Source organism: Neomonachus schauinslandi, chromosome 7, assembly GCF_002201575.2.
Source record: "Neomonachus schauinslandi chromosome 7, ASM220157v2, whole genome shotgun sequence".
NCBI lineage: Eukaryota > Metazoa > Chordata > Mammalia > Carnivora > Phocidae > Neomonachus > Neomonachus schauinslandi.
Genome location: NC_058409.1, coordinates 120,495,184 through 120,519,354, shown reverse-complemented (window position 1 = coordinate 120,519,354; position 24,171 = coordinate 120,495,184). Strand labels below are relative to the sequence as shown.

At 45.5% G+C, this 24,171-nt stretch overlaps 1 protein-coding gene across 4 annotated transcripts in view; it reads left to right on the top strand.

Annotated features, from left to right (window-relative positions):
• Positions 1-24,171, top strand: part of OSMR (oncostatin M receptor) — a 49,031-nt gene that overhangs the window by 17,396 nt on the left and 7,464 nt on the right. For 2 of the 4 annotated variants that reach the window (XM_044917166.1, XM_044917165.1), the window contains exons 3-13: positions 559-731; positions 5,723-5,894; positions 8,318-8,593; positions 9,987-10,116; positions 10,683-10,834; positions 14,361-14,503; positions 15,065-15,215; positions 18,008-18,084; positions 19,023-19,245; positions 22,001-22,180; positions 23,277-23,381. In XM_044917166.1, coding sequence (XP_044773101.1) covers positions 559-731; positions 5,723-5,894; positions 8,318-8,593; positions 9,987-10,116; positions 10,683-10,834; positions 14,361-14,503; positions 15,065-15,215; positions 18,008-18,084; positions 19,023-19,245; positions 22,001-22,180; positions 23,277-23,381 — 1,782 coding nt within the window. The remainder of the gene's footprint in view (positions 1-558; positions 732-5,722; positions 5,895-8,317; positions 8,594-9,986; positions 10,117-10,682; positions 10,835-14,360; positions 14,504-15,064; positions 15,216-18,007; positions 18,085-19,022; positions 19,246-22,000; positions 22,181-23,276; positions 23,382-24,171) is intronic. The other 2 variants (XM_044917167.1, XM_021700536.1) reach the window with 2 other exon arrangements.

Sequence of the window (24,171 nt, the reverse complement as noted above, 5' to 3'; positions counted from 1 at the left end):
ATCACAATTATTTTATTTCACACTAAGTGCCTTGCTGGTCTCATCCACAGACTTCAGTAAATTCTCGCCAGGGGTCTTTTAAGTTTAGTGCATTGAGATATTAGCAATCATGTCTAGAGATAGGGTATGCTCCCACTTTATAGTTATTTAGTAAACTATGAAATATTGACTTTTAAGCAGAAAACTCATTTTCGATTTCCAGAAATATGAAGTTTATAGGCAAGAGTCCTCTTTATATAGCCTTACTAGAAATTTCTAAACCAGTTAGATCATCCAATAAAGTATCCTTTTGTTTTATTTTACTGTTTATCAATTTATTAATAACAACAATACACAGTGTATTGTTGAGCAAGTCATTTCACTTATTTAGGCCTTAATTTATCTACCAAGTGATTTCTGAATTCCCTTGCAGACTTCCAAGATGTCTAATTCTAAGACGCACATGTGAGCATTATTTTCCAAAACTAAACAGTGGTGATATTGACCAGTTTATTATCTGTGACTATTCAGTTGTGTTCCTATTAAATGTTATTTCATATCTTGTTTTTGGTCTTTCAGTCTTGTCTGAACCTTTGCCATGGGCCCCTGAATCCCTGAAAGTTTTTATCAATTCTACACATCAGTGTTTGCATTTACAGTGGAGTGTCCACAACCTTGCTCATCATCAGGAATTAAAAATGGTTTTTCAGATAGAAATCAGTAGAATTAAAACATCGAATGTCATCTGGGTGGTAAGTTGTTGTTTTTTTTTTTTTTTTTGGCTCAACATTTAAAAAGCCTTTTCTGACACCATGATTTTTCTTTTATAACATCCACAAAAATCCCAATATAGAAACATTTTAGCAACTCAAAATGGTTTTCCAAAACAATTACATTTCTGTGTTTTTATGGGACCAAGTAACATGACAGCTTTGGTTCAGTAGGTTGGATGAGATGTGTTAAGGAAATAGATCATTTCCTCATTTCTGCTCTATCCCCTAAGCAGGCTACTGGGCCTGTCCTTGAGTCCTAGATTCCCAAAATCCATGAACACCAACCTTATTTTTTCTCTTTCCTCTTTCTTCCCTGTCCACCAGACATTTTCCTAATAAATAAGATGTAATTGTTTGGCAACATTCTTCTTGCTGGTGTGGCTTCCTGTCCGTTTCTTACCTTGTGTTTCATACCATGCTGAAATACAAGGAAGGTTGCATCTAAGCACTGTGGGTTCTATCCAGCAAAGAGGTTCTTCCTGGCCCCACCATGGTGGGGAGTAAATTAAGATGTCCTTTGCTGCCTCACTTGTGGCTTTTTCTACAGCAAATTAAATAATGAAAATCCTTCATTTCCCAATCATTTTGCCTTTGAATTCTTCAGGATAGATTTTTCACTTGTCTTAGTTCAAACCACGGTTGTGTCCATTAAGTTGATGCTTCTCCATCTCATGCATTGAGACACTGTGGTGGTTTCTTTCAATTTCCATCTTATGGTCTGGGGAGCCTTAATAATCTACCCACACATCATGTTCATTCATTATCATGGGATGTTGAAGGACAACACTGTGGAATGTTTTCTCATTGAAGGGGAACAGAGAATTTGTCTGGTGTGAAGGCAAACATGGGGATGTGTCACTGCTGGGGACCTCCGTTTGCTCAACCAAAGACCACTTTTCTCTCAGGCACTGGAAGCGTGGGCACAGGGATTCAGAATGGTTAGTTCCTTTAGTAAAGTATAAATGCTACTCATTTTGAAGCCTCCAGTTACTTTCCATATTCATGATTGCATTTGAGATCTGAGTGAGAGGCCTAAAGTAAGTATAACTCTGACTCTGTCAATTTAGGATTGACGCCAGATCTACCGTTCCACTCAGCCAAGAGTCGTTTCCCACAGTGAGAGTTGTTTAGTGTTCTGATTTTAAGCAATAGCATTGCTCATGTACAGCTGTTCACTTTCCACCACCAGCACATCTACCCACTACTGGAACTCATACTAATCATTTTGTACTTACATTTTTTTTTTTTTTTTAAGAGAAGAGACAGAGAGAGTACATGCAAGTGAGCAGGGGCAGGGCAGAGGGAGAGAGAAAGTCCCAAGCAGACTACATGCCCAGTGCGGAGCCTGATGCAGGGCTCAATCTCATGACCCTGAGATCATGACCTGAGCTGAAATCAAGAGTCAGACACTTAACCAACTGAGCCACCCAGGTGCCCCCATATTTTGATATTTTTGATGGATGCAGTCACTGGTTGTTGATTTGGACCCAATAAAATATTGCACAAAGGTCATATTGAGGCTAGTTGTCTAAGAAAAAGAAGTTTGAGAAAAATGCTGGAAGAATTCATGAAAAACTAGTACTTAACACCGTTCGCAGAAGTAACGCTAACCCTAGACCAAGTGGATCCCATTGTTTATTTTTCTAACAGGCAGTTGTTCGTATCTGTTTTCACCTTTGATTCGTGTAAGAGTTCTTTTTTCAGGGTGGAGCAGCTTGGGAAACCTGCTTCTGTAACCTCCTAAGGTTCGAGATCTTTGTGACTAGAGTTTTGCCTTGTCCAGTGTATTGTCCCCATATCACCTGGCCCAGCCTGACTGGGGAGAGGAGAAACGCAAGGCACAGAGAGGTGGGTTGTGCTAGTCAAGGTCGCCAACCAGGACGGTATCCTCCTTCACCCACATGCCCAGACAGGGTTGACGGCCACAGGTCATCAGTGGCCATGCCTCCCAGAACAGATGATACCATGAGAAGCCCTTGTCTGACCTTCCCAGGCCTAAAGTCAAGGAGAGACGTGAGATCCCCCTCCAGTTAAGGGGAAGAGAGCCAGCCAAGGGGGACTGCTTCTGTCTAGAGCACAATGTCCCTGTCACAAGGCAGTTCCCCATAATGCAAAGCTGACAGCGCACTTTCATGCATGCTGAGAAGGGGCAGCTTTCAGGACTCCTGCCTCAGATGATCATGTGCCTAAACAAGCCAAGGAGGAGCATCCTGGTCCAAGTGCTTGCAGCCAGGCTGGGGACCCTGAGCCACCTCCCAGACGGCATGGGCCACGCAGAGGCCTGCTGGTAGCCCCCTGCCTGCCCACCTGCCCGCCTGCCCGCACCACATGGCCTCACCTGGGCCCGGTTCTGCCCTCGGCCTGTCCAGCCACTTGCTTCCTCATCCTGTTCGTGGCCGGAGGAGGCAGAGTGGAGTAATATCTCAGGCCCGGAAGGAGGCCAGGAGCCGAGTCTGCCAGGGATCTGTGTTCGCCTCAGGAACGAATCAGTGACCTCACTTGGACTTCTGTAGAGATGGAGGTGCCAACTTCTTGTGACTTACTAGTGTCTGCCAAATGAAACTTGCCACTTCAGTGAATGAAAACAGCCCAAACATAATTCATCACATTAAAAAAAAATCACTGAATTGATGCATTCAAGGAAAGTTTTATCTCCTCCATGACAAGGCTGTGAACAGCACAAAGCACAAGTTTGTGGTTAGACAGAAAACACACAAGTAGTGTCTGAGAAAAATAGAGCCCGCTGCCTATTAATGAACTGATGGAATCATTGAGCGCATAGTTTGAGACTGGGAGCCTGGGTGCAGCCATTATTCAAGGCTTAGGTCTGTCAGTGCTGAGCAGGAATGAGGAGATACAACACACAGACGAGAGTGTCCCAAATGTGGGACGTGCAGTGCTGGTTGCTGACAAGGTGTTGTGGGCTTGCAATAAGGTTGGACCTTCTCCAGCAACTTAAGAAGAAGCACTGTTTGAGCCAAAATGAGAAAGAGGATTAGAAGCTAATTTAGAAGGGAGGGTGGAGAAGAATATTCTGGGAAGAGCCCACAGATGTGAGCTGAGGCCCCGAGGGAAGGGCTGTGAGCTCCCAGGCCTGAAAGTCTGGAGTACAGAGAGGCAGGCATGGCCCCAGGATGGACCACACAGGACGCCGGAGGTCATGCTCAGTTTTCTGTTTTATCCTGAGAGCCATAAAAAGAAGAGGAAGGACAGGATCTGGTTGGAAGTGTTTGAAAAGTCCCCTCTGGCTCACAGTGGAGAATAGGTGGGGAAGTTGGAGAAGGCAAATCATTACCAGTATGAAGGGGGCTATGGGGTGGGTCCAGTGGAGAGGGGCCCGGAGTGGCTGGTGACACTGGGGGATGACAAAAGTGGCTAAATTCCAGAGAGATGCAAGAGATAAAACCCAGACTGTGGCTTGTTGACAGTAAGGTCGCCATTATTGATATAGTTTCTGGGTTGGTTGGTTGGTTGGTTGGTTTGTTGGTATTTCTGCCCCCAGCGGTGCAGGCAGAAAGCACGTGTCCTGGAGGGGCCCACCAAGGAGCCTGAGTGCCTGGAGCCAGGCAGGACGTGAAGAAGAATGAAGCCCAGTCCCCGTTCTTTTGGGGCCATGCTCCAGCCAGGGACACACCCCAACCACAGATGAAATGCCAACGACTACGCCCAGTGTGCAGGAGGCGGAGATGGGTGTGGCCTGGACGAATTCCCAGTGCAGAGGAAGTGTGGGGACACTAAGCCAGGGACACTGTGTGAGTCAACACTGAGGTGTAAAGGCGTAAAGCTATTCCCAAGTGCAAGATAGACCACTGTGTCCAGAGAGGAGATTGCTGTGAGTGAGAGGTGGGTTTGAGTCAGAATGTAGATGGCTGACAGGGTAAGGTGTAAAGGAGCCATTGAAGCCTACTGAATTCGAGAAAGAAAATACCAGAACTTTAGAAAGATCAAGATGAAAGGCTGTGTGGAAGGGTGCCTGGGTGGCTCAGTCGATTAAGCATCCGACTCTTGATTTAGGCTCGAGTCATGATCTCATGGTCTTGAGATCGAGCCCCAGGTCGGGCTCCACACTGAGCATGGAGCCTGCTTAAGATTCTCTCTCTCCTTCTGCCCCTCCCCTCCTCGCACACTCTGTCCTTCTCTCTCTCTAAAGTAAATCTTAAAAAAAAAAAATGCTGTGAGGAAAGACCAGTTGCAGTTCAACTTGGACAAGCTTCCCAAGAGCACAGTGTAAGACGTTCTTGTGTGCTTGACCTCTTTTGGGACTATAAATTCTAACAGGTGGAGCTCAAAGAAGAGAATATGGCCCCTTGGCCACCATATCTGCAAAGATAAGAGACCAAACCAAACCAAACAGAAAACAAAGCCCAAGGGCCTCATGGAATCCTTCTACTGGCTTCTGAGAGCCACCGGTCCTCCTGGGTACCATGAAGGACTGCCCTCTCTACTGAGATTTGACCAACTTGATCTGACCATGGCTAAAAATGATTATTAAGAAAATACTCCTCAGTCGACCCTCCCCCCCGCTCATGCTGTCTCTCTCTCATAAAAAAAAAAAAAAAAGAAAATACTCCTCAGTCTTGCTTATTTTTAAAGAATGACTCAATTAATTATCTAGTTTGCAGAAATTTTCTTAGCAGGCTCTGTGTGACGAGTCCTGTGCCTACCTTCTGACTCTGATTTCTTTCCCCCAAGACTTGAGTAGCTTCAGTTTTCTTTCACTTGCTCCCCACAAGCCCCCTGGAATCAGAGAGCCGTAGGGGTGGGAGATGAGCTTTCAAAAGGCAGGAGGCCGTGGCAGGTCCTGCTGCGACATCAACCCGGGGGGAACTGGCTGGTTAGGGATGCACCGCACTTGCTCATATTTGGGAGCTGCAGTGGGCTCCCAGGTGTGTGCTTTGGGGTAACTCTAGTCAAGCCATTTTCCAGGATGGCATGGCTCCATGTTTCCAAGTTTTTCTCTTTCTTTCTAGGAGAACTATAGCACCACTGTGAAGTGGAACCAAGTTCTGCACTGGAGCTGGGAATCCAAGCTCCCCTTGGAATGTGCGAAACATTTTATAAGAATGAGGAGCGCGGAGGATGATGCCAAGACCCCCGAGCAGAGTTTCTGGAGCAATTGGAGCTCGTGGGAGGAAGTAGATGGTAAGAAGGGAGGTGATAAAAGAGTTAAAAGGTTGAATATTTAATATTATTTGGGGATCAACAGTCAAATCGTAGAAGTCTCTTTTGAGGAGACTGAGTAGAAACCGACATTATTTTTCTTTGTCTTCCCTTGGAACTAAAAAGTATGGGTGTGAAACTTGCCACCAGGAGATAGACGTCTATGGTTTTGCCTCAGAATTTATTCTTAGAGACAATATGCAAATTCAGACCATTTTGTATTTATTTTCCAAACAGGGGACCTGTGTTTATTATAGAATGCTAAGAGAACAAAGCAGTACATAAATTGTACATATGTTTTTATGAGAATAAGACAAAATGTGTCCTCATCTAGGGCAGAGGTTAGGAAGCTTTTGTGTAAAGGGCAAGATAGGAAATATTTTAGGCCCTACAGACCCTATTGGTCTCAGTCATGACTATTCAGCTCTGCCATTGTAACAGGAAAGCAGTCCTAAGCAATATGTAAACTAATGAGAATTGTTGTGTTCTAATAAAACTTTATCTACAAAAACAGATGGCAAGCTAGAATTGGTCCCTGGGCCATAGCCTGCCAACCCCTAGTGTAGAGAGAAGGGGTGAAATACGGAAAAACGAAATCAAGTCTTCATTTGAGTAATGAGATTTTGGATAAATATGTTTTACGTATCTCTTAATTTCAATAATTTAATTTTGTGATAATTAAAGTCTAGAGTGGATTTTGCCACAGTTTATTATGCTTCATTTAAACTATAGGCTGGTTCCAAAGCAATGGCATTTGGCTCTCTCAGTTTATATGCCCTGCCAGATAATTGGAAATTCCTGCCGATAGAACCATTCCCTTGTTAAGTGTTTATACACCTCGGTTAAGTAAAACCGATAGCACATTAACCCGTGAGTAGCCTAGTGATTAGCTTAATACTGCTAATAGAATTAAATCTGCATTTTAGTCATGTTCTAAGCACTCTACATATTAATTTAGCCCTCAAATCAACCCTTGGAGATATGTATTATTCTTGTCCCCACTTCGCAGGTGAGGAAACTGAGGTACAGTTAGCTTAAAGAACCCATGCAAAGCCATCAAGCCACTAAGGGGTAGAGCCGGAATTCTAGCCCGGACCAACCTGGCTCCAGAGGGGCCCCCTCTTCACATTACATCCTACTGCTGACAGAAGAACACACAGGAAAAAAAAACAGAGACTGAAAAGACAGTAAGAGAGCGAACAACATTATAAACAGCTTTGATAAAATGGACTAGATTTCTCAAATCTATAACCTCCAAACTAACTCAGTAATGAATGGAAAACCTGACTGTTTATTCCTGGCCCCCAAACACTGGTTCTCAGCCATGGTTGCACATTAGAATCACCTGGGACCTTTAAAAAAGCCCCCCCTGCCCAGGCCACGCAGCAGGGGTGACGTCGGGGGGTGGGTGGCAGTTTCGGTGACCACGGCTGGCTGAATGAGCAGGAGCGACGCAGCCGAGGAGTAAGAGCAGGCCGCTCCTTCAGGGAGGCCGACGGTGGAGGAGCGGGTCCCCAGGGGGCGGGAGGGAGGCTTGGGGAGGGCGGTGAGTTGGCCTGAAATGGGAGACCCCTGAGGATTTTTATACACTGACGGTCATACAGAAGGAGAGACGAGAGAAAAGGAGATATTTGAGTGACTGGCATTTCTGAGAAGGTGGGCAGAGATGTGGTCAATAGTACAGTTTAAAGATTAAGAGGGACGCATGGGGGCACCTGGCCGGCTCAGCGGGCTGAACGTCCGAATCTTGCTTTCAGCTCAGGTCATGATCTCAGGGTTGTGGGATCGAGTCCCGAGTGGGGCTCTGCACTCAGCGCAGAGTCTGCTTGTGATTCTCTCTCTCCCTCTCCCTCTGCCCCTCCTGCTCACGTTCTTTCTCTCTCTCTCTCTCAAATAAATAAATGAATAAATTAATTAATTAATTTAAAAAGCCCTAAAAAAGTGGGGGAGTGGAGGGGACACGTGGCCGTGCAGATAGGCAGACCTGGCCGATGGGAATGTGGCTTTGCCACCTGCTGGGTGAGTGAACTTGGGCTCGGTCAGTCCTACCTGTGTGGGTGACGTCAGGTGGAAAGAGATAACGCAGAGCCTCCGTCGGGACTGCGGCCCGTAGAGAGCAGCTGTCGCCGTGTCGTAAGCAAAGGAGTAGTGACGCCTAATCCCAGGGTGACAGGACGCGCTGTCTTTGCAGTAAGAGCCCCAGCAGCATTTCGCCTAACAAAAGGAGCCCTTACAGGAAGGCGTGTTTGGGCAGGCACCGAACTTTATAGGTTTGCCTAGAAATTTAGGCTCCCCTTTTCCCCAGCAGGTAGAAGAGGCTGAAACTATCATTGAGAGGGAGACCAGAGGGGCTGGTTTGAAATTTGAGTGAAGTTCTGACTGAGCTGTCTTTTTGTCTTTTTTAGTACAGAATTCTCTTGGACACGACCCATTGTTTGTTTTCCCTAAAGATAAGCTGGTGGAGGAAGGCTCCAATGTCACCATTTGTTACGTTTCCAGGAGCCCGCAAAGTAACATATCCTGTTATTTGGAAGGCGTGCAGATGCAGGGAGAACAGCTCGAGCCAAATGTCACCGTGTTCAACTTGAATCATGTTGCTTTCATTAGGGAAACTGGGACAAATATCTACTGTAAGGGGGACCAAGGAGACAGTATAAAGGGCATCGTTCTCTTTGTGTCAAGTAAGTGTGCACATGCTCTGTGCTCTTCTCTTCTCGTTTCCTAGAATAGATGGAATTTCCTTTCCCAGAAGACAAGTAAACATTTCCATCCATGGTCTGGGTGTTCTTTTGTCTCCTGAGTCTTCTAGGAGAGACTCTGGAAGAGATACCCTGAAGTAATACTTGCAGGATTTCCTGTTGTTGTCTTGTCCTTATTGACAATTTTATTCCTAGAAACCAAGGTTATTAAAGGGGAGAAAGTTCGGGTCATTTCCTGGACCACTGGGAAGGGCCCTGTCTCGCCTCAGCCGTGCTGGCAGGACTGCAAGATGGCAGAGCGGGGGGTGGGGGAGAGATGGCAGAGCAGGGGTGGGGGGGGGGGGGAATGGGGGAGAGATGGCAGGGCGGCCGACCCCAGGGAGGCAGCCAGTGTTGTGCCCAGAAGACCTGGGTTCGAATCTTCTTCCCGTGCCCGGGCGTGCCAACTTGGCCAAGTTTCCCAGCCTCTCCGAGCCCGTTTCCTTCTCTGTGAAGCAGGCCGGGGACTGGCTGTTTGAGGATGAGTGAACAGCGACAGGCCTGGCCCCAACACCGGCGCCGCACACGCTAGCAATCCAGCAAATGGATCCCCGCTCTGAAGTGGGTGAGGAAAACGTCAGGTGCTTCGGTGGCTGGCGACAGGGGAGGGGGAACGTTTTACCTTTTACGGAGGACTGTGTGCCCGTGCCCAGGGCCCTCCTGCATGTGGTCAGGAGACCTGCCTTCCCCTGCACTGTAGGTAGGGCAACATCTGAGCCTGCTCCCTCCTGTCCCTCCTGCTTCTCGGCCCGAGGCGGGCTCCGGGCTCCCGCACCCTGCCGCCATGGCCCCCGGGCGTGGCCTCTGAGAGCCGCGGGGACACCGAGGGCTCGGCGGTGCTGCACGTTCCTTGGAACTCTCAGCGCCCTGCTGCCCAGCTCAGCAGTCCCCCAGTTCGGACTTCCTGGCATCCCAAGCCGAATGGCCCCGAGGCTGGCTGCGAGCCCCAGCTTCCATGCTGAAACAGCGGGCAACACTGACGTTGTTCGTTTGTTCATTCATTCATTCATTCATTCATTCTTCCGCTCGCTCGTCTGACAGTCAGAGATAGGTGTTGAGTGCCCCCTAGCAGGCCCTGGGGGTACAACTCCCGGGACACACTGCAGACCACTGCACAGCTCCCGCCACCTGGCAGGTGAGGCCTCAGAAAAGAACAAGGGAAGGGAGAAGGGATGAGGTGTCTGAACTGTGACTTTCTGGTGGTGTGGGTGTGATGTTTTTATCATTCAGAGGGACTCTGTGGCCTCAGACCCAAAAGGAGCTTCCTGTTTCCCTTGTCTTTCAATAAAGGGATTTAACTAGGTCTTTCGTCTGTTTTTTTTCTTTGTATGGACAGAAGTCCTCGAGGAGCCCAAGGAATTTTCTTGTGAAACCCAGGACCTCACGACACTGAACTGTACTTGGGATCCTGGGAGTGACACTGGCTTGCTCAAACAGCTTTCCCAAAGCTATACTTTATTTGAATCGTAAGTTAGCTCCGGTTGCCTTCTTGGCAGATTCCTCCTTGTTTAAGGTGCTTGTGACGACAACAAGAGCCGCATTTAGAGGCTGGGGAAAATGTGAACAGATAGTTTACAACCACCCGGCCAGAGTCAGGAGGAAATCTTCCCGTGGTCACAGCTGTACACTGTACAATACTTTCCACCTGAGTTTTGTGAAAAGAAAACGTCACATAAAAATGATAAGAAAGCCCGTTAATGGTGAATCTTGATGTGAACATGGTTACATCTGGTGATCTGGGTCTACCTAATTTCTAACTTTTTAAGAATATTTAAAATAAGGAGTAGTCTCACCCCCTCCCACGTTGGTGGAGGGGCACAGTCAGTGATTCATCGTCGTTACACATTTCACCACAGAAATCGAAACTGTTGCAACAATATTTTCAGTACAGCATTTGTTGATGACGGGGGATCGACGCCATCATGTGGCACGTAGTTAGAAAGCCACTGAGTGTGCCCTGAGTGTAGGGATACATCTCTGCGTTGACAGTGTAAACCCTGAAACTGTTGTTTTGTGTTTTATTTTTTTTAAGATTCTCCGGGAAAAAAACACTTTGTAAACACAAAAGCTGGTGTAGTTGGGAAGTAGCTCCAGAGTCCCAAGAAATGTATAACTTCACACTCACGGCTGAAAACTACTTAAGAAAGAGAAGTGTTCACCTTCTTTTTAACCTGACTCATCGAGGTGAGACTAGGGTCAGAGCCCGCTGTGGTTGCGAACTCATTGATGTGTGACACACTGTGTGATCAAGGAAATGTAGATTTTTGCCTAATTCACATCCTAAGTGAAAGTTTTAATATAGGGGCGCCTGGGTGGTTCAGTCCGTTAAGTGTCTGCTTTCAGCTCAGGTCATGATCGGGGGTCTAGGGCTCCCTGCTCAGCAGAGAGTCTGCTTCTCCCTCTGCCCCTACCCCCTGCTCATGTGTGCATGCACTTCTTCTCTCTCTCTCTCTCTCTCCACCTCTCTCAAATAAATAAATAAATCATTTTTTTTAAAGTTTTAATTTATAACTCTCGTTGATGCCACACTTCTCTTCATGGATGCGTGCATGGCCCACGGTCCCCTGTTATTTGTTTGTTTTGATAATGTAATAAGCACCTGCATGCTTACGACTCACCTTCAGGCTAGAACTCTGACAGTAACTCACTTCATCTCCCATCCCACAGCCCCCCCACCCTGCTCCTTCTGCCAAGATAAGTACAGATTTAAATCTCGAATGTGTATGTGTATATATAGGTGCATGTATTCTCATTTCTAATGTCATCCTAAAAATACGATGTTTTTATTTTGATTGGTTTTAATGTATATAAAAGACATCAAGCCATATGTGATAATTTAGTAATTACTGTTTATGTGATATTAAATTACTGATATTGACCCTTATTATTGAGTATTGTTATAGTCCGTTGATTTTCACTGCCGTGAAGTATTTCATTGTGTAAATCTATGGTATTTTGGTCAGGCATCTCCTTTGATGGTTTCTCAGGTTGTATCAAGGTTTTTTGCTCTTGGGTACAGTGCTAATATGAGCATTATGGATGTAGAACTGGCCTACATTTGTTTTCTGGAGTGTATACCCCAGAGTGGAATTGGTGAGGACGTAGAGAATGTGAATGTGCAACTTTAGACGCAAAGCCAGATAGTTTTCCAAAGGGGCTGTACTGGTCGTACCCTGGCCCTTGAATTCATACAGCCTCTCCACGCTGGTATGGTTGCCCTTTTCATTCTGTCCGTTTCCTGGGTCTACCATGGTATCTGTGATGGTTTTGATCTACACATCCCTAAAGCTGAATATCTCTTCCTGTGTTTTGACCACATGTGTTCTCTCTTATGAAATGCAGAATCTTTACATATGTTCCCTTTTTCTAGAATGGTCATCTTTCACCTTCTACATTCTTAATTCCTACACATCTTTTAGATTTCAGCTTAATCGCCACTCAGTCAGCCAGATAATGACAGAGGGCCTCCTACCGTAGCAGGCACTGGGGACGCGGCAGTGAGCAAAACTGGGTAACTGCCCCGTATGAGCTTGTATGTGAGAGTGTGTTGGGGGAGGGGAGGAGAGTGGGGAGCGGACACATACAGTATTTCAAGTACTGATATGTGCTATGGAGAAGGTCAACTCAGGTAATGTGGTAGAGAATGCCAGATGCCGCTTCAGTTAGGATGAGGCAGTTGTAGACTGAGACAGAAGCAGAAAACATCTAGGGGAAGAGCATTTGAAGCAAAAAGAATAGGATTTGAAAAGGTCATCAGTGACCTACTGACTTTTGCCTACACCTCTCCCCTACTGTCAGAGAAAGGAGATTGGAGAGTCCTGGACGGTCGTGCAGTAACTGGAACGAATGGGATGGTCTTAACTGGTTGTCTTAGCAGGTGTTCATCGGGACAGATGAGTATGTGACTTACGCTACAGGAAAAGATCGCTCAGGCTGGGCTGTCAGGGGCGAGGATGGAGACAGGGAGATGGTTGGGAGGCTGTTGCAGTCATCAGGCAGAGACTTCGCACCAGATGGCATGATGAAGTTGGTGGGAAGTGGTCATATTCTTAATTCACTTTGGGATAGAGTTGGTAGGACGGACTTAGGGAAGGCATGTGCATTATAAGGGGAAGAGGAATTTAGGATGATTCCTAGGGTTTTGGCCTAAACAGTTGAGCTAATATTGGAACTATTTCCGGAGTGGGGAGGATATTGGGGAGGAGCAGCTCTGAGTCGGGGCATAGAGTTCTGTTTTGGCCATGTCAAGTTTGAGATGTCCTTTAGATATCTCAATGGAGATGTTGAGGAGACAGTTGCATATAGAGTTTTGAGAGCGTGGAATAAGTCTGGGAAAGAGAATTAGAATTCTGAGTCATCAGCTTGTGGATAGTGAGATAAAGATGAAGGCTCAGGATAGGGACTTCTAGAACTCCATCTTTTAGGTCAAAAAGGCCTTTTATAACTTCAGTGTGGTCACCCCACCTTCAATGTCACATTTAGTTCTGTGGTTATTGATTCATGTTTGCTCCCCTGTTGTTGCACTCTGAAGGCAGGTCCATGACTGGTTTCGTTTTCTCTCCCAAGTGACAATTTCTCTTTTTATCAGTGTGTTTGGAACATCTGTATTTGACATAATTATTAATATGGCTGGACTCAAGCCTACCATTTTATTATTTATTTTCCATTTGTTTCCCCTGTTTTTTGTTCCTCTGATCTTCCCATACTGCCCCCTTTGGGATTATTTGAATATTTTTTTTAGTATTGCACTTCAATTTATCTACTGACTTTTGCCTACACCTCTTTGTATTCCTGTTTTTTTCCTCTGGAGATTACAATATATTACTAATCTTTCACAGTTTTCTTAGAGTTAATATTTTCCACTTTAAGTAAAATGCAGAAGTTTTATAACCCATATGTCTTCCTTTACCCTCCAACTGCCTGCACAGCGATACTTCACATTCTGGTCTTCTCCAATCTGCCTGCTGATGTCTACCTTTCAGAGTTCGCAAATAGAATATTTGAGAATGCTCCATGCACTGTATTGACTGGATTCAGGGAGACAGACAGAATGGGAGGTGCTTACTTTGTCTTTTCAAGACCTGAACCTCATCCAGTCCATTTTTCATTTTAGATATTATATTTTTTGGTTCCAAATTTTCATTTGATTTAAAAAAAATAGTGTCTGTTTTTCTGCTGAGAAGTGTTTCTCTTCTATTCATTTCAAATGTGTTTACTGTTATGACCTGGATCTCTCTTAAAGTCATATGCATCATCTTGATTGATTGCCTGTTGATTGTCTTTTCCCTTGGAAATTGGTGACATGTTCTGGGTTTTTGTATGTAGAATAATTTGGCATTGTACCTTTGACATTGTTGATGTTATTTTGTTTAGACTCTGGGTTCTGCTATACTCTCCCCATGAGCCACTTCTCCAAGTTTTGATTCCCCTTCACAATCTGCCTTCTTTTGTTGGATTTTTAAGAATCCTTGGTAGTTTCTTCTTATGTTTTGTTCAGAATTTCTCATATAATTCGGTGAGAGACAAAACTTTAGTCAGCTTACTCCATCTTGGCTATAAGTCTCATTTCATTTGCCATTTTTTCAAAAATAAACAAGAAAAAAATACCACTGAATAAATAAATGAAGACATGAACTGCTGTTTGCCAAAGTCTTTTTGGATTTATGCTTGAATTTCTTTTTACTTTGTTTCCCTCTTTTTTTTTTGACAGTGCACCCAATGGCTCCCTTTAGTGTACTGTTTACAGATGTAAGCACCACAAATGCCACCATGACCTGGAAGGTTCACTCCACTGGTAATTATTATACACTGCTGTGCCAGGTTAAACTCTATGGTGAAGGAGAAGTAACACAAGTAAGAATGCTGCTTATTTTTCTATTTTCAAGAATCTCTTTATGTCCTGAACAGAGAGACTAATGAATAAAACCTCTTTAAAATCTTATTTCTGGGAGAGGTGGGCAGGGGCAGGGATAACTGGGTGACGGGCATTAAGGAAGACACTTGATGTAATGAGCACTGGGTGTTATAGGCAACTGATGAATCACTAAATTCTACCTCTGAAACTAATAAAAAGTTAATTAACTAATTAATTAAAAATAATAAAATCCTATTTCTGTGTGGGTTCAAATGGTAAGGGTAATCTGTTTAAAAATTAAGGTTCATGAAATTAATCACAAACTTTAGAGTTGGGCAGAGGGCCTTAGAGATTTTCTTTTCCCAAAGAAGAAGTAGTCTTACCTCAAATCAGAATGTACCATGCTATGATTTGACTTTGCTCTGAAGTATGCTCATCACTACACCTGTCTTCTCTGTTCCTTCTTCTGCTTCTTTCTTCTTGGTTCCTTTTTTCTTTTCGTTTCTTCTTTTCCTTCCTTCCTTCCTCCCTCCCTCCCTCCCTTCCTTTCTTTGAAAAAGCACAATGTTTCCGTCGAGGTGGATGGTGAGCAGCTCTTCAGTGGCCTGGAGCCGGACACAGAGTACAGGGCCCAAGTACGCTGTGCTAATGCCAACCACTTCTGGAAATGGAGTGAATGGACTCATCAGAACTTCACCACAGCAGAAGCTGGTATGTTCAGCTCCCTGCTCTTTAACTCAAGGATCTAAACTGACTCATGGGAGATGGCTTGGTTTCCCTGAGAGCTTTTGATTGTACCCAAAATTAAGTGGAACATATTGCAACAGAGGCTGAATACCATCTTTTTAAAAAGAACTGAATTAAACGCTTAACGACATGTGAACGGGAAGACAAACACCTCAAACATGTGTCAGTCAGTGTTCTTTCTTTTATACATTTCCTCTCTCATCTTTGATTTTGCCAAAATGGTTTATAAGCTACTGGTATTGCTGGATCCCCATTGGCTCCGGGGCTATGTAAATTAGTGTAGACTTTTAAAATTAAGGACTAGGGGCAAACAGTAGTGTCCATGCCAAGGAAAGCATTGATCTCATACCAAACAACTTCAGGCTATGTGTGGACATGTAATGCTATTTGGAAACTTAATTTTTATTGATACATCATTCATTCACCAACAGCGAACCGTTGAGTCCTCTCGATCATTCCTGCAGTGGGACTTTCCTCACCACTGGCTGTTTTTCTGACAAATCACTAATAACTATAGCTTACAGCTCCAACAGGCCTCCAGAGATGAGCTGGCCCAGCCCTGCTTTCATCTCCTTCCAGTTCAAAACAACAAATTATCATCGTTGCCCAGTTGACAGAGGAGGCGAGTTGTGCCGGTAGATCGGAGAGACCTGCCTGGTCTGCAGAGTGCCTGAGGGGCAGAGACACCAGTCATGACAGTTATGGCGGCTGGCCTTCACTGAGCGCCTCACATGGCTCACAGAGCTCGCTGTGTTTTTCTCTTTGACGCCTCACGGCAGGCCGGAGGCACAATGGGTAATCATCCTCGCTTTGTAGATGAGGACACGGAGGCACACAGGGGATCAGTGATTTCATTGGCCTCGCCAGTAAGTGACAGAGCTGTAGACTGTGACCCCCCCACCCAGGGCCCCTGACTCCAGAGCTCCTCCCTTAACCAGAACCGGATTCTGTGTGTTCTGTCTCTCCATGATGTTATTACAGCCTTGAGATCTTGTTCATTCAAGTCCTGGCTCTTTTACTGCCAAAGGAAGGAGTCTATGTATTTACTTTATTCCACCTTCTCTTCGTGTGTGGTAGGCTGGCAGGACTCTTTCTGTTTCTCTTCATGAGGACTGGAGCTGAGGGGTGATGAGGACAGCTCATCCAAGCCTGCACGTGGGTTGGTCACTGGTTGTGCTCAGCAGCTTTTTCCTCTCCGTGTCTGGTGTTCCCACCCAACCTCACGCCCCCCCCCTCCGCTCCCCGGGGCCTCCAGTAATTTTTTTCTAGAGGCATAGACTCCTCAAGAATCCCTGCTGTAGAAAAACTCTGTTCCTGACAGTAATGTGGTATCCTCCTCAGTTGTGTTTTATTAAAGAATTTTTACTTTAATGATACTGCTCTGCTTTTTTTTGTTCAAATTTATTCCAACATTATAACTAAAATTAAGTGCAAAAGGAAAATGGCAGAAGGATAGAGTTTTTAGTAAATTGCATTTCTTTTAGTGCAAAAAATCTGAAAATAATAAATTTTGCTTTGGATAATAGAATGAGATGAAGCTACTGGTGGTGAATCTGTATATGTATATATATATATATAAAATATAATACGTATATATACATTTTACCTCTGACAACACTTTGATGGATGCTGGAAAGGTCAATGTGTATGTGGATTAGAACCGTACTGCAGTGTAATCATAGTGAGCAGACAGAAATGGCACCAGTAGAAATACAGTAGAAACTGTATTGACCCAAATACAGAACACTCTTCTCACAAAGAAAGACTTACAAGCCAGCTGAAGATTTTGCATTGAGCTTAGAGTCCCGTGTCATTTCTGAGTATTTCAGTAAGTTTTTGATTGATTATTGGCTTCTCCAGTGGATTATTTAGCAAATTGAAATCTGCTTCAATACATTTTTAGAAATATACGGTCATCTTTAAGTTGAGGAGAAAGTGTCAGCAACTGAAAAGGGACTTACTTAAATTTCAGTTATTGGGCACAGTAAACTATATTTTTATAAAACAGCTAAATCTTTGTGTTATGGTCCAAAACAATTCTTCTTGCATTGAGATGTTTTGAATCAAATCACAAATCACTTGTCTTACAGTTTGCTGGTGATAAATACAGACTTTTCTAGAACAGTGTAGTCAAGGAATGAGCAGGTGCCCTGGGGGCCCAACAGGCAGGCAGCTTCCCCAGGCAGGCCGGGAGCTGGCAGAGAAAGGAGCATGAGGAGGAGGGGGTGTGGCCTTCCCTGTGGAGGGGATCAAGGAGGGGTGCCCAGGCGAGGGGACTGGTGAGAGGACCAGCCACTGTGAAATCATGAACACACATCAGAGTACCACCAGTCCCTAGGGCTCCCCGTTAGTGCGGCTCCATTGCAACATTCGCAAATGAAGCAAGGAAGTAGCAATGGTCTGCTGCTCCTAGAAATTCAGCAAATGAGAAATTTACCTAACTAACCTCCTACAATGGGTCTAACTGATGAATGATTCCAAAATTTTCTGGTGGCTTCCAGAAGCTCAGGCTTGATGTTCATAAGAGCTTTTGGTTTGAGGCAACAGACCTTTTGTCAAGCACCTACTATGTGCACTTAGTGAGGAGTGAACAGTGTGGCTGGGGACAAGTGGGGAGAAGTCACAGAGAGTGAAAGAGTGAGAAGCAAGCCTCAGGTAGCACGGGTCATCCTCACTTCGTTTGACCCAACTAGAAACAGGTTGTATTGTCCTACATACATAGCGTGACCCATGATCTTTCCTTTCGTTCATTTCAGCTCCCTCAGAGGCTCCTGACGTCTGGAGAAATGTGAAGTCAGTGCAGGGACATTCTGTTGTGACTTTATTCTGGAAGGTAATACGCACAGATTCCACAAGCCGGATTTGCTTGGCACTGTCTTTCAGTGTGACACCGGATGCTGGTGCAGTCTGCGTTGGGGGGTGGGGGATCTTAACGTGAGTCCAGTAGAACGTCTTACCCAGGGGAGGAGTCCCCACCCACACCCATCTCCCTGATGCTTGGACTGCTCCTCCTTGACCTCTCAGCCCGCAGGTGGCCAGCTCTGCATCTCTGAAACTTCTCTTCCGGCCTGCTCTAACTTTTGCAGGGCCCCGGGGCATGAGTGTAAGTGGAGAAGCGTATACCATATTTAAAAGTTATTAATATTTAGATACTCACAATATTTACATATAGGAGTTATGAGTCAAGCTAAAAAACTTTAACGTAAATATATTTGGGAAAAAAAAGTAAAATCTATTTTGTCATTCTACCTTGCCCATTAAAGCCTTCATGGCAACCTGGAAGTCCAGGTTTGTGTTCAGAACTCTCAGAACCTCAGCTCATGTTTTCAAACCATATACAATAGTCCTGGGAGAGTTGGCCCCCAGCCATGCCCCCCCCCCCGCCCCCCCCTCCTTCCCACCTGCAGGCTGGCTGTCTCTGCAGGGAGCCCGGCACTCACACGAGGGCACAGTCCGTGTGTCCAGGCTCTGGCTACACCCGGGCAAACAACTGTTCGCAGTCCATTCTCAGGCCTAGGGGCGCACGCACCAGGGCCACCACCGTCTGCCCTTGAGAGGGCTGACTGGAGGGACAGGTCCTGGCAGTGGGCTTGGGATGGTGTGGGCAGGGAGTTCTCTTGGACCTGGAGGATGGTCTAGAGGTGGCTGTGGGCTCCATGAATGGCTCAGAGCACAGCTGTGCAGGGACAGAAAAGATAAAAAAGTAATTATTCATGCAAACTCCTTTCAAAGGAAAGCCCATTTTGAAATGATGATCCTTATTTGTTTCAGCCACTATCAAAATTGCAGGCCAATGGGAAGATTCTGTTCTATAATATAGTTATAGAAAATCTAGACAGATCATCCAGCTCGAAGTTCCTCTCCATTCCTGCTCCGGCCAATGGCACCGAACTAAACCTAGACCAGTGTTCGTACCAAATCCACGTCACAGCTCATAACAGTGTGGGCACGTCCCCTGCTTCGGTCATCATAGTCTCTGGAGATCCTGGAAACAGTGAGTTTTGTTTTGATTCTCAGGGAAAGCATCGGTGATGTTATTAAGTAGGGATGGACAAACTGGAAAGGCAATAACCCGGGGAGACAAAATGTCTAGCTGCCAAACACTGTTCGTCCTTTTCTTTCGGTCTAAGCACGGCTCCAGGTGTCCTGGGACAGCCCTCCTCGGTGTGGGAAGAGTGAGTGTTCAGCCGCAGCCCAGCACAGGGCTGCCCCGAGATTCTTCAGCAAATTCGGAGAATTCTCTCACGTTTACTCAAGTAAATGCAACACCAATAAGCCGTCTCCACCAAGAGCTGGAGTTGCTCTAAGCGTGCTTTGTAGCTTATGAAATGTGGGTTGCATTTATTGTAAAATATTTTGTCAGTCTTTGTCACCCGGAAAGAGCCCATGAGCATTGCCAGAGGTGATGAAAGGAGAACCGACTGGCATCATCCTTCCAGGAGGCTTTGCAGAAGCTGCAGAATGACAGATGGTGACTGGCTAGTCCCCTAGCCTGTGGGAGACCAGACGAGGCGGAAATGACCTTACATGTACGATCAGGAACCCCCTGAGTTACCTGCTTGGGACAGCTGTGGGAAGAGGCTGGGCACACTGTGCCCCCCCCCCTCGCGCACGCACGCACGCACGCACGCACGCAGGCAGGCAGAGGAGCGCGCTGTGCGAGCGCGCATGCGCCGGCGGAATGTCATCGACCTCCTGCGGCCGGTGGGTCGGTCCTGCGACTGCGGTAACCGAGCTTCGCTTCCTGCGGCGAAGCGTCCCGCGCCCTGCTCGAGGGGCTGCGGCAGGCTGGGTGACTGTGGTCTTCCAGGTTAGGCTTACATTTGGGTTACATGGGCTAGATCGGAGGGCGGTGGTGGTTTATTTATTTTTAGAACTATCCGGTGTGTCAAGTATCGTGGCGCCGAAGGAAAACTAAGCAGTTACTTCACATGACCTTTGCTTGTCAAAAACTGCATTAGAAAAGAAAGTGAACTGATAGTACACCATATGCTAATTAATTGAATTTAAATAAAAAATGAATTAATAATAAAAGAAAGTGAAAAGTTGTAATCCTCATCAGGACAAGATGAGGAAAAGTGGGCGTTTCATTCACCCTGGAGGAGCTGACTGATAAAAGAAAGACTGCCTTGCATGAGGCCCAATCCAAACAACACTGCTGAGCACTTGGCTGTTGGGGGTCTTCTCTATCAAGCATACTTTCCTTCCCCATACCCTGCCCTCAGACCCCCATACCTTCCCTTGTGAGGCTCTATCCGGCTTTCCTTAAGTGGCCCACATTCTTAAATCACCACGGTGGATAAAGGCACTGATGTGCCATGAGGCCGACTGTTAAGGTTAAACCAACTCATGCTAGAGTGTGAATGACTGAAGAAAAAGATTTCCTTTCTCCTTCCCTCCTCTGTCTCTACTTCTCAAAACATAATTTGCAATTTTCAAAAAGCAGCTTGATAAGAGTTATGATTCTGAGTGTGGGATGAAATTTCAGCCAGTGTGAATGAGTAAGGTGAAAAAATATCAGCGTTGATGCGAAAGAGATTTATTTCTCTAAGGGAGGAAGACAAGGAAGACTTGTCGGTGGTATATACAGAGGGCTTCACAGAGAACCCTTTGTCTTACACCTAGAGCTACACGTTCCTTTGGGTATCCCCTAGTTATTATCTAGAACAATTAATAACACTGTGCTTTCACACCAATGTCCAGCTGTAATTAGGAGTGCCAAAGGAAATACAGGAGGCCCAGTTAAATTTAAATTGCAGATGAATAATGAATAAATGTTTAGTTAAGTCTATGCCATGCAGTATTTGCTTCTCCTCGATTGCTTTTCTGAGCAGCTGCCTGCAGGCCCCCTCCTTGGTCTGGCTCTGCTCTCACGCGAGTGACCAGCTGGGACCACTGCCCTATGAACAGTGGCAGGCTGTGAGGGCAGCCTCGGGAAGTAGGAGAAATTCTTGTCCCCCAAGGTATAGGGTGACTCTGCCTGAAATCAGTAGAACTGGGAGTCCACTGAGATCGTATCACTTGTCTCCGGCTGGAAACTACCCTGGCATATGAAATAGGTCGAGGTGGGTAGCCTGGGTCATGAGGACTGGGCACATCCCTACATAATCCAACTTAGTACATAGCCGAACTTCCTTTCTTTTGTCGTTCTCACTCAATTTCTACCCCTAACATCAAAGAAGTAGTGGTCCATGCAGGAGCAGCCGGCGTTATGTGGGGGAATTTAGACGCAATTATTCATTTGTTCAACAGAGATTTTTGGAAAGTACCAAGTACCAGACATGGGGGCAGCAAATTGTTGGGCAAAGGGAAAGATAGTAAATATTTTAGGCTTCACAGATCACACGGCCTCTGTTCTATATCCTATATGCTTTGTTTTTTTGCACCTCTTTAAAAATCTTAAAACCCTGCTTAGCTCAAGGGTCATAAAGCAAGCTTTGGAGGCTGGATTTGTGCTGCGGGAAGTAGTTTGCTGACCCTTGTTTTAGGGCCTGAAGTCTGGTTGGGTCTCAGAAGATTAGCACAAGAGGCATCCAAAGGGCAGAAGTGAATATTTGCCGGGAAGTGAGAGGCAGGAAAACACCCATGAAAACGTTCCCCCGCCCCCAAGCTTCTGTAGCCACGGAAAGGATAGGGCTCCTAACTGTTGGAGACAGTGCATGCTCAACTTGATTTTCTTCTTTAAACACTTTTTTTTAAAAACGTACAATTAATTCTGTCTGAAGCATGGCTCTATTTGTAATGTATAGAAGAAGTTGAAGAAGAAAGAGTTAAAGGCACGGAGGATGGATTCTCTCTGTCGTGGAAACCCCAACCCGGAAACGTCACGGGCTACATTGTGGAGTGGTGTGACCGTCCCCGGGGCCCGCTCTGTGATCTCCAGTGGAAGAGCGTCGGTCCCACTACCACAAGCACCGTTGTTAGCTCAGGTAAGAAGAACCCTGCATGTTACCAGCTTGTTCCATCCACCTCTCAGCAAGTCAGCTGACCTCTGGACCATCTCACAGCTGGTTTGTGCTAAATAATAATTTTGAAATGACAAATCCAGCATGGGTGCTAGGAGTTCATTTTACAGTGATGTGGCCTAAGATTTGGCCTTCAGTCTACTTTTACAGAGATTATCTGGACCTAAGCCTGTGATAGGTTTTCATGATTTTTATGAACTTATACCTCGAAATCAGTGGTCTCAAATGAATGGCAAAGGGGCATTATAACCCCAGCTGTTTGGGCGCTTTTACAAAAGCAAAGAAATGTAGGGATTTGGGAGACATTTAGGACATAAAGTTGTAGGAGTCAGTCAGCTCCTTCACTTTCAGTGGAAAATGTAGAACCTGACCTCTTACCTCACACATTGGAGTTGTAATTTCAAGATTGCTAGTTCAGCAAAGTCAAAGAAGCCTAGGTTCATGGCTTGAGTAGAGGGGGTCAGCAGCGCCATCTGCTGGGCCCAGGATAAAGATGTGGGACTTAGCGTCCAGAGGGCGCCGGAGGCCAGGGAGGGCGTTCACTTGCTGTTGGGGAGTGAGGAAGTGAGGCGGCCCTTGGCTTGAGCAGTGGGCTGCGTGGCGGGGGCTGAAGGTAGATTGCAGAGGTGCAGGTGTGGGTGGGTGGGTGGGTGGGGGGAGTGAGGAAATGCCAGCAAAGCCTTCCAGATGCTCAGCTTTCGTGGGGGCAAGAGAAGACAAGTTGCTGGGGGGGGGGAAGGGGGGCGGCGCTTGGAGTCACAAGAAACTTTAAAATGGTTTTCTGTGCCTGGTTGAATTCCGCCCCGGGTTTCCTGCACGTGGGCATCCGAGAGCTCATGCTGGCGAGCATGGTGTAGAGGACAGTCCCTGCAGGATTCGCTGGAGACAGTGGAGGACTCCAAGGCCAACGGAAGCAGGGAAGATGGTGGAGATAAAGTGCAGAAACCCTAAGGAGGAAATTGTTTAGGAGACACCAATTCATTTCTTATTCTGTTCCTTTTCAGAAATAAAGAGAATGTCACACTGTGTTACTGAAAATCTGTTGACCTTTCTTCCCTAGATGCTTTCAGACCAGGGGTCCAATACAACTTCAGAATTTATGGAATTTCTACAGAAAGAGTTCCTTATTTATTAGAGAAAAAAACAGGATACTCCCAGGAACTGGGTAAGTTTACAGCATGTAATGTGTCCATGGGCAGACTTGTTCAGAACGATCCAGAGATCCTAGCTGTAGATTTAGGTATATTTCAACACCTTTCCTAATTTTCAGTGTCCCATTTATTCTGGTAATTAGGTCTTAAAAAATATTTTTAATCATAAACTATAAACCATTTTCATTAAAGACAATTTATAAAATGTTATGCAAAAGAAGAAAACAAACTCATTGCTGATTTTACCACCCAAAGGCAAATATCCAGAGTTAATATTTAATGTATATCCAGGTATTCCTTTCTCTGTACAGATATACATTTTTAAATAAAAGTGGGATCTTACTCTATGCAGTTTTTGACTCATGTCACTAAATATTATTTAACTACATCATTGCAAAGTGTTTATTTGCATGTGTCAAATCACCTGTTGGTGGACACTTAGCATGATTACGGTGTTTCTCAACTATAAACTATAAAATTCATCTTCAGGTGTCTTTCCATCTGCAGTGCTCAGTCTCCTTTATCCTTAGCCCGATCTCTTATGCCGTCTGAGTCCCCATCATTTTAGTGAAATCTTCATCCATATCCACAATAATGGTTTTTAAATGAAGTCTTAGAATACTTGAGTCAAAAGGCTTTAGTTTCTCATTTCTTTTACAATTTTTAAGAATTTTGACCCATATTGTGAAATCACCACCCCCCCCCCCCCCGAAATTTCACTGTGATTCCACCAGCAACAGAAGGCAATTTGATCCCACTGAAATCTGGGCCCCTGGGACCTCCCCTGCCTTGCTGTGATCAGGT